General features: G+C 37.9%; 2 protein-coding genes across 3 annotated transcripts in view; one reads left to right on the top strand and one right to left on the bottom strand.

Annotated features, from left to right (window-relative positions):
• Window positions 1-3947, top strand: part of rhoq (ras homolog family member Q) — a 41262-nt gene extending 37315 nt beyond the window's left edge. For both annotated transcript variants that reach the window (XR_015503290.1, NM_199818.1), the window contains 1 exon segment: window positions 2483-3947. Coding sequence is in view for 1 of the 2 variants with exons in the window: in NM_199818.1 (NP_956112.1) it covers window positions 2483-2638 (156 nt within the window). In the remaining variant the exon portion in view is untranslated.
• pigf (phosphatidylinositol glycan anchor biosynthesis, class F) overlaps window positions 2987-10000 on the bottom strand; it is a 13510-nt gene continuing 6496 nt past the window's right edge. The window contains 1 exon segment of the mRNA NM_205645.1: window positions 2987-3405. Within this exon segment, the coding sequence (NP_991208.1) occupies window positions 3292-3405 (114 nt within the window). The 3' untranslated portion in view covers window positions 2987-3291.

Raw genomic sequence — 10000 nt, 5'->3', positions numbered from 1 at the left:
TGCTTGTCATAATGTTTTATGGAGGTCAAATGACAGCATTCTGTATTTAGCTTTTTGTTTTACGGTGTTTCTGAACACCTCTCAAAGCTATTTTTCTGATGCGAAAAAAATCTAACCTAGTTTTTAATTTCTTTATGACCAACGAAAGTTTCGGAGGCAGTGTGTGAATGCGATTCACACAATTTGAGGTCGAAATTTATTCTTTTACGTGGGAATATTACAGATATAAATTTCCGATTCACTGTGCAACTAAGGTTTGACCCTATGAAATTCTGTCATGTAGGCTATGTCACTGCAAAAAGTGGTGGGATAAAATGACTGCTAGGCATTGATAAATTGCGATTGCTCCGTTTTTTAAAATTTCTGTACAGAAAGGTCATGTTTTTATCTTCTATTGGTCTTATGCAATGAGCTTGCATACGAGCTTGCATTTCTGCTCTACTGCATTTATATTCATATGAATGGAAGTCAATGGGCCGAAAAGTGCAGTATAACCACTGCTTTAATGAAAATGGAAGATGAGACTGGTTGCTTTAATGTATGTTATGCCCAAAACACATTTCCCATTGGAACCAATGTCTCACTAAAGGCATACTCACACTATGTACAGTTGCCTTGAACCGTGCCGTTGCACGTTTGTCAACCTCCCCTCTGCCTCGACGGCCTGAACTCGCATTGCATCTGAGCCGGCACACGCTCACATCATCAATAATGCCCTGTTCAGTTTAACAGAAGCGCTCTCGCTTAGCACAGTGGGGATTTCTTAGGTTATACCATTTAAGTCGTTTGATATGCAGTCAAATATTTTGCTGAACAAATCAGCCACTTTTGACGCTCATAAACAATCATAAAAGTCATCGTGCTTAGGAGGTTTGCTGAATGTGCAGTGAGGGGTTTGTGTCTTTATTAAACCATGACAGTTTGTGTTCATTAAAAAGTAAGAATGATTAATAAACACACATGAAACAGTCCCTTAAAAATCACGTCTCGTCTTCAGGTTTGGGCTCAGCTGCGCTTTGCACTCACACTAAAAGCCTACTGCGCTAAAGCCAAAGTTAACCGCGCTCTGGTACACCTCTTCCAACCAGGCCAGGGCCGGCCAACTGAACTGTGCCTGTGCCCAATTCAGAGTCCTCACACTTCTCACTTCACACTTTGCATTCTTTGGATAGCATAGGGTGAGTGCGCCCTAAGAGAATAAGAACAACCATTTTAAAACATGCGCTGGGCTCAAAGGCCTGTATCCTATCTGTAAAACCGTAAAAATGGATTCAGATACACACTAAGGGCCCTATCATACACCCGGCGCAATGTGGCGCAAGGTGCGGCGCAATACTTGTTTGCTAGTTTCAGCTTGGCGCAAGAGTCGTTTTGAGGCGTTGCGCTACGCACTTTAAATAGCAAATGCATTTGCTGTCATATGTGCGCCCATAGGTGTTCTAATCTAAAAAGGAAGGCGTTCTGAGGTGCACTGCTGGCGCGTTGCTATTTTGAGAATCTATAATAGTTTTTTTATTAGACCAAAACAAACCCGGTCTAAACTCCAGCACAGAGTTGTGCCTCGCTGCTTAATAGCCTACACACAACATGTAGAGCAATATGCAAATATCTTTACATATGAAAAAATTTAAATATTAAGGATAGGCCTATATATAGCATATAATAAGAATATATATATAGGATATAAATATAAAGGATTAAAATATTACAAAACACACTTCGTTATTATTGTTCATTTATTCGTTTGCTGGAAATTAGAACTGAATTTAGAAATAGTTTTGAAACAAATATTTGCGCTTAACAAACAAAATAAATTATTTACAGGCTAATTGATGTCTGTGCTTAAAGGTTTCCCTATCCAAGAGCGAAAGTTAAAGTAGATAGATTATCTCTCATTCTTGCGCGGTAGATGCTATGTTTAACTGTTTTCTGTTAAAAAAAAACAAAGAAAAAAACTGTTAACTGTTTGCTTGTGAAATGCTCAGTTTTTCCACTTCCACTTACTTTACGTCCTGTAAATAGCAAATGCGCTTATGGCGCGACGCAGCTGGCTCTTAAAGCGAATGGGAGATGAGACGCTGATTGGTTTATTGTCAAAACACACCTATAACTCATTCAGAAAATAAACTCAACTCTTTTAGACCATGCGCCACGGCGCAAAGCAGATTTTCCTGTCCTTAAATTAGCAAATATGGATTCTGACACGCCCTGAAAGCGTTTGCGCCCTGCGCTTTGCGCATGGACCGTCAAAATAGAGCCCTAAGAGTTCAACCTAAACTAATGCTGGTACTCATTGACTTCCATAGTATTTTTTTTTCCTGCTATTGAAGTTGATCAGTGCCGGCGACTAGGATTCATCAAAAAATCTAATTTTATGTTCAACAGTTGAAGGAAACTCAAAATGTTTTAAAACCGTTATACAAACATAACATACAGTTATTGTAAAGTAGATGTCTGAAAATGTTTTCTCTGTCTTTTCCAGATTGGTGCCTGCTGCTATGTTGAATGCTCAGCACTAACACAGAAGGGCCTGAAGACTGTGTTTGATGAGGCCATTATAGCCATTCTGGCTCCTAAGAAAGGCGCACTGAAGCGAAGACTAGGCCCGCGCTGCATTAACTGCTGCCTCATCACATGAACCACCAGCTCAGGTGAATGAAAACAAGAACTGACGGTGACCAAACAGCAACTAACCAGATCACACTCTGACTTCTGAATGAACACAGTCACCTACAAATGAAATACCAACAATGGGGGAGTGCAGTCCAAGTTATGGACACATGACAAGACAAAAAAAAAACTTTCATCAGGGAGAAAAGATACTACATATTAAGATTAAAAAAGTAAATGACTTCTTGAACACACAAGCACAGAGATGTCTGAGACGCCCTTTTGAATGACTAAGAATAAATCAAACTGTATGTTTGTGTCTCTTTTTGAGAGATGAAACCCAGACAAGCCTAAACAGCACAACCAAACACGGCCATTTTTACAGAAGTAGGACTTTATTTAACTTCCAAAAAAAAAAGGGAAACTCAGCATCTCAAATTAGGTTGCAAAACAGTTGCTTTTTACAAAACATCTTCATTTACTAGCAGGATGAGAGGAATGATCAAATAAATATACTGCCATTACGAGCAGACAACAAACTATCTGTTCTACAAAAAGACAACACTTTTTTTTATTGGTGTAAATGTGAGTCATTTCTTTGATTCGGAGCCCGTACGGTCATTTTTTGACTTTCGTCTGGATCTCTTTCTTTGGGTTCCTGATGGCCTGTACTTCTTTTACTCACTTAAGCTTGTATGTGAGTTGTTTGCGATGCCAATGGATCCAGACGGGGGCGGCGAGGAGGCCGGTCAGAAATCCAATGGTTGCCCCAAGGGTACAAGAAATGGGCCAAACCTGGACAAAAACAAAGAGAACTGTTTGCAGGAGCACAAGCAACTGACTGCAAATTCTACAGCATCACTGTGGTGTTTTACCAACCAAATTTTGTATCCAAGACTGCTTTCTTGCTTCTTATTTTGTATGTAGAGTTTTGAGTGTCGCGTGTGTATCAGTGGCCTTGCCTCTCAGGTGTGTGCCGACTGCTTTGCATTTCAACTTTTTTGCTTCATATGATCAAGGTGATTTCAAACGTCAATTGATTTTTAGTTTATTATTATTATTATGAATTTCTTGCAGGCCATGCAAATGTGTGGAGTGGTCCAAGTGGTCTTTAAAGCTTCCAGCAAATTGTGAGCAGCAACAACAACAAAAAAACATTTATAAATAGCAGATATATGGAATGCAAATCTAAAAGTCAATCGGCACAATGGTTTTTAATGAAACAACGTAATTGAAGATGACTTTCTGTTGATGCCCAGCGCTCAGTGGATATATAAAATGTAATGTAATGACTTGCTTCAAAATATTTACTGACTATAAAAGGTTTTTTTTTCTAATTTTGTGTCTTTTCAGTCTTGTGTCTTCATTTTGATTTTAATATCTTATTTCACCATTACACAAAAAATTACACCGTTATAGTGCTATATGAAAAGTTTGGATTTTGGACTTCTCGAGAACAGATTAACTTGCATGCAAGGTAAAAAAAAAAAACTACTAAAACTGGCAAAATTGCTATCTTAATAATTGTTTTTTTTATACTGAACGAAAACAATCTAAATTTCGGTATAAGTTGCTAATGCTTCATGGTTTAAAATAGTACCCCAACAATGACTGAAGCCACAAAAATTAGAGGGTCCATTAAATGGCATAATATTTTTGGGTGATAAATTTTCAGTGGCTGTAAATTTGGTTCGTCTGTAATATCGACACACTTTTAGATTCCCATTGTTGCACATTTCTGCTGTGGGATTGGCTCTAAGATCAAAGTCTAGAGCTTATCATTGGTATTGACATCAATTTCATTGTGATTCAATATAATATAATTTATCGGCCTAGTCCTACTTTTAATATGCATTTATTTTTACCTTAATTACTCAAAAGTGTTGCTGAACGAAACATATTTCCAAACCCCTTCTTTATATGATGCTAATTTGCAGTGATTGGTCCAGTGACTTAAGTTGCATCCCAAATGGCACACTATACACTTATGCCCTTACACACTCAACAGCATAGTATATGTATGTAGTGTCATCCCAAATGTAACACTTTTTTTTTTTTTTTACTAAGCAGAAATTCAAACCGTTTCCCAGATGAAGTTTGACAGTTGCCAAATAGGCGAATTAAATTACTAAACTACCAAATAATACCTGCCATGAGTATAACCGCGTTCACCATCAGGAGGCGCTATAATCACTCTAGTAGGAGAATTTAGCTTTTACAATCCAAAATAAATAGTCCAACATCAGCACCTGAAAGCTCCGCCCTTTCCACTACGTGTGCAAAGCAGCGGCTGTTGAGTGCGTGAAGTGTCCAACGTTCCCACTTCATTTTACCTGTTAACTAAATGCACAAGTTGGGTATTTAATTTATACAACAAAGATGCGTAGAATAGTGGATAAGTATGCCATTTGGGATACCCCTCTAGTCTTTTTTGTTTGGTGCAGTAGCACTGGAAAGAGAACACCCATCACAATTACTAGATTACGGATTATCAAGACTTTATACAGTGAATGAACAGACAACATGACTTTAATTTGACCTTTTCAAGTCAAGCCAGAGTCAGCATTCCTCAATTAAATATACAACAATGCTGATGACACTTCCTTCAATAACACTGGCCTGTGAATCCTGCATTGTATGCATTTATGTTGCTGTACTGTGGCAGTCATCTGTAAAGCGACAGGGACGCAATGTACGGTTGGGGCTTCCCTGATGTGGTGTTGCTGTAAAAATGAAACCCTTAACCATTGTCTATTCACAAGCTTGTCATTTGGCAGAAAAACAAGTGGATTCTCCCTTACCGCGTAGAGCACATCGTCTTTGCATCATGATGTGATCAGTGTCTGTGTGTACAAGTCTGCTAATGTTCAGGCTCAGGAGTCATTTCGAATAAAAAATGTTTTAATGACTCGAGGACAAGATTTCGTTTTGAGAGACGATAACCTTTTACATGGTGCACTTTCACATTTAAAACTTTGCAGGATGTTTTCATTCACTTGGTTCTGTTAAACATTGCATAAACAGTAAAAGTGTTGTGCTCATGTGGCCCAATCTACTTAAGTTTGTTTGCTTGTTTAGTATCTTAAGTTACATGGTGCTCACCTAATTTCATGAAGTTTTAAGTTTTAATTTAATTATTGATTGTTTTTTTGTATAGATTTTTAAAGTGATCTTGCTGTAGCCATCTAAAGGATGAAGGTCAATATTTTAAAATGATATATTTTGATCTAGAGAGGCAAGAGAACTGCACTGCCATGCTTTTACTGAGCTTGAACAAAAGAACCTAGGACTAGTTCACAAAAGTTAAAAAGGACCAGCAAGTTTCAATCCGATTAACTTCTGTTAACTACATCTAATAATGCTCAAATTTCAGACCGTGTAGTTTGATCAGTTTGTTTTACAGTGTCACCAACTGGACAGGCATGCCCTTATGACCACAAATTAAACGAAGACAAAGTTCTCATCCTATTCAAGAGTTTAAAAAGTGGCCCCAACAATTTTGCATGTCCTACGTCCTGTTGCAAAAGTCAATGGACTTCTATTACTTTTTTCATGACAATCAGAATCCATTTGGTTCAAATCGGGTGAAAAAAAAAATAGTTTCCAAAATTTTGTTGTTCTGTCCATCAATTTAGAGATGTGTGTCTTGTGCTATAGATCCCAATAATATGACATTTGAGTCTGTAGCTGGATTTCCGTCAGCCTGTGTTAATGCACATTTTGAAGTATAGCAACAGAAACGAGTGATGGAAACGGCAAATTTTAAGAAAAAAAAATGTCTTAAACCGCAACATATTTTTACTCTTCCTTGAGGTAGTTGTGGTGCAAATAGTGGAAGATTATTTAATGCATTTGCTGGATAAACTCTGATGTAGTGTCTGTTACACCCATGTGTAATCAGCTGTCTTCCTATTGTTTACTGTTAAGGTTACCAGTATTGGTTAGACATTCTAACAACTTGATTCAAAGAAGCAACAAACATTTTTTTTCAGTGTATTCAAAATACATATTTAAAACAAGCTTTTTTGGGGACAACCTAATTGTTAAGTCAACTGAACATAAAACAATTAAGTTGACTCAGTTTGTGTAGGGACAACGTGAAGGAATAGCGTGGAACCCAGCATTTGTTCTCAGTGAAATGTGTCTAATTTGCATTTAGGATTTTTTTTATTTTATTTCTTTGCAAACTTTGAACAGATTAACTTCTTATTAGGATGGAAACCCAGCTTGTGACAAGTGGCTTATGGTAAACCTTAGTAAAGTTGTAGAAAGGGTTGGCACTGCCATTTCACAACAGCAAGTGGTTTGGATTGGTCACTTTTATGACAAATACATATAAACCATTTCAACGTGGTGATGTCATTGGCCCAAAAACATTTCCTGCTTGTTATCAAACTATTTCATAACTGTAAGAAGAGGCAATTCAATCATAACTTAATGTTAAAACAGCTATCATGACATTATTTTGTGTTTGTTTACATGCTTCAAAATGGTCTATTAGCTAAATTTTCATTATTGCTCTAGTCTTGTTACATGATTGTATGCAGAAACTATTCTGCAATGCAGTTTCAGAGATTACATTTTTGCTATTCTTTAATGTTTAGAACGTTCAAACGGATTTATTTTAAATAGAATCAGATTTTGACAAATTTTATGCTAAAAAAAAATATCTGGCAACCCTGTCTACTTTTTTCATTTCCAACTAAATTCCTTTCATACTTGTTCACTAAATGACTGAAGATTTGCAGAGCGACTCGGAATGACAAAATGTCTGCAAGATTGATAATTCAGTTATTTCTAGAGCTTGACAAGGGTTGCGCTACAGTGTCATAACAGTGAGCAGGATCGAGTCACGCTGTTCTTCCCTTCTCTAAAGGACAGCATCTGGATTGAGAAAAGCCCTGAGATTCTCATTAGTTCACACTCTTATCATCCCATGTTGAGGAATCACTGTACGGCAAGCTCACTTTCCTTCTATAATGAGGCAGTCGTCTCTTTCTCTCATGTCTAGACATCTGTGTGTCAGAAAACACACATGGGAGACTTCAGCGTGACATTTTGAGGGCAAAACGAGGGCAAACACCGGCCTCTGATCAATGTCTATGTACAACACATGAATAATTGAAGGAGCAGCGCAGTCCTTCTATGCTTTGAGAACATTGAATTTTTCATGAAGATGCTTCATTCCCCACAAAACACATCCATGACTGTCCAGAACTATTTATTGAGTGTATTTCATCTTAAATGACTCTCATAGTTAACTACACAGCGTTTGTTTGTTTGTTTTTGTAATCTAACAATGATAATGCACTGCTCGCATACATGTGCTTTAAAATGGACACTGCCAAAAGTCCAAAGATTTCATTCATTCATTCATTTTCTTTTTGGCTTAGTCCATTTATTAATCCGGGGTCGCCAAAGCAGAATAAACTGCCAACTTATCCAGCACATGTTTTACGCAGCGGATGCCCTTCCAGCTACAACCCATCACTGGCAAACATACACTCATTCACGCACATACACTACGGACAGTTTAGCTCATCCAATTCACCTATACCATGTTTTTGGAAAACTGGAGCACCCAGAGGAAACCCTCACGACACTGGGAGAATGTGCAAACTCCACACAGAAATGCCAACTGACCCAGCCGAGGCTCAAACCAGCAATCCTCTTGCTGTAAAGGGATTGTGCTACCCACTGCGCCACCGTGCTGCCCTCTTTTAGATGTAATATCCTTTTAAAATGCTTTTTAAAACTGTAGACTTGTTGGTCAAAAAATAAAAGCTTCCGCATAAAGAGAAATAAAAAAGCCAAGTTAACAAAACCAAAACATTTACACAAAGTAAAACAAACAAAAAATGATCTGGCATGTTCCTTGTTTCTGAGGTTGGATGCAGCACAGAGCTGGAGGTTTAAAACAAGGAAGCCTTGACTAAAATTCTGATGCCTTGGCAGAAATCAGCACAATTATGTAATAAAACGCTCTCATTAAGAGACACAGTTTTAGAGGCTTTCTCTGCTCTATTAAGGAGTTATATTTGCCCACTGAGATTTAAAGAAGTAATGCAAAAACGCACACTGTAAGAACAAAAGCTGCAAAATTGAGCTCTTATATTGTTTGAGCATTTTAAGGTTTGTGATCAGATCATTTGCGAGTGTACAGAATTCTGTGCTAGAAAAAGAAAACCTCTGGCTTTTCAGTGGGGAATAATCTAAACATCTCTCTTTGGCTACTGAATTCATAAGCTTGACAGAAAGATTAGTTATATGTCCTGCAAATAATTTAAATAAATAAAATAAAAAACACCTGATGCTTTGAGTGAAATGACAATTTATTTAATTTATTCATTTGACTTTAATCTTTACAGCCTTGATAGTTGAGTGTAACCGTGCAGTAGTGCTGTTTAACAATTCACATACAAAACCCATTTTTTATTTAAATAGTGCGTGTACATACAACATATATAAGGATAAAAACATCCTAAATATATTTTGCCAGCTATAATTTGCCCCAAGATACTGCTTATTTCAGAGTCTGATATACACTCATCGGCCGCTTTATTAGGTACACTTGCCAACTGCTCGTTAACGCAAATTTCTAATTAGTCAATCACATGGCAGCAACTCGATGCATTTAAGCATGCAGACATGGTCAAGATGATCTGTTGCAGTTCAAAGCGAGCATCAGAATGGGGAAGAAAGATGATTTAAGTGACTGAGTGTGGCATGGTTGTTGGTGGATTGAGTATTTCAGAAACTGCTGATCTACTGGGATTTTTACACACAACCATGTCTAGGGTTTACAGAGAATTGTCTGAAAAAGAGAAAATATCCAGTGTGCAGGAGTTCTGTGGGCGCAAATGGCAGAGGTCAGAGGAGAATGACCAGACTGGTTCCAGCTCACAGAAAGGCAACAGTAACTTAAGTACGGTAATTACTTGTTACAACTGAGGTATGCAGAAGAGCATCTCTGAACGCACAACACGGCTAAGCTTGAGGCAGATGGGATATAGCAACAGAAGCCATTTCTGTCAGCTAAGAACAGGAAACTGATGCTACAATTCACAAAGGCTCACCAAAACTGGACAATAGAAGATTGGAAAAATGTTGCCTGACCTGATGAGTCTTGATTTCTGCTGCAACGTTCGAAAGGTAGGGTCAGGATTTGGCTTCAACTACATGAAATCATGGATTGGGCCCGCAAGTACCAATTGACCATCGTGTCAACGCTACAACCTTTCTGAGTATTGTTGCAGACTATGTCCATTGCTTTATGACCACAGTGTACGCATCTTCTGATGGCTACTTCCAGCAGGATAATGCGCCATGTCATAAACGATAGCGTGAATCATCTCAGACTGGTTTTTTGAACATGACAATGAGTTCACTG

Source organism: Danio rerio, chromosome 12 (genome assembly GCF_052040795.2).
Source record: "Danio rerio strain M-AB ecotype USA chromosome 12, GRCz13ab, whole genome shotgun sequence".
NCBI lineage: Eukaryota > Metazoa > Chordata > Actinopteri > Cypriniformes > Danionidae > Danio > Danio rerio.
The sequence above is the reverse complement of the archived record's forward strand: the minus strand, read 5'-3'. Positions and strand labels throughout refer to the sequence as shown.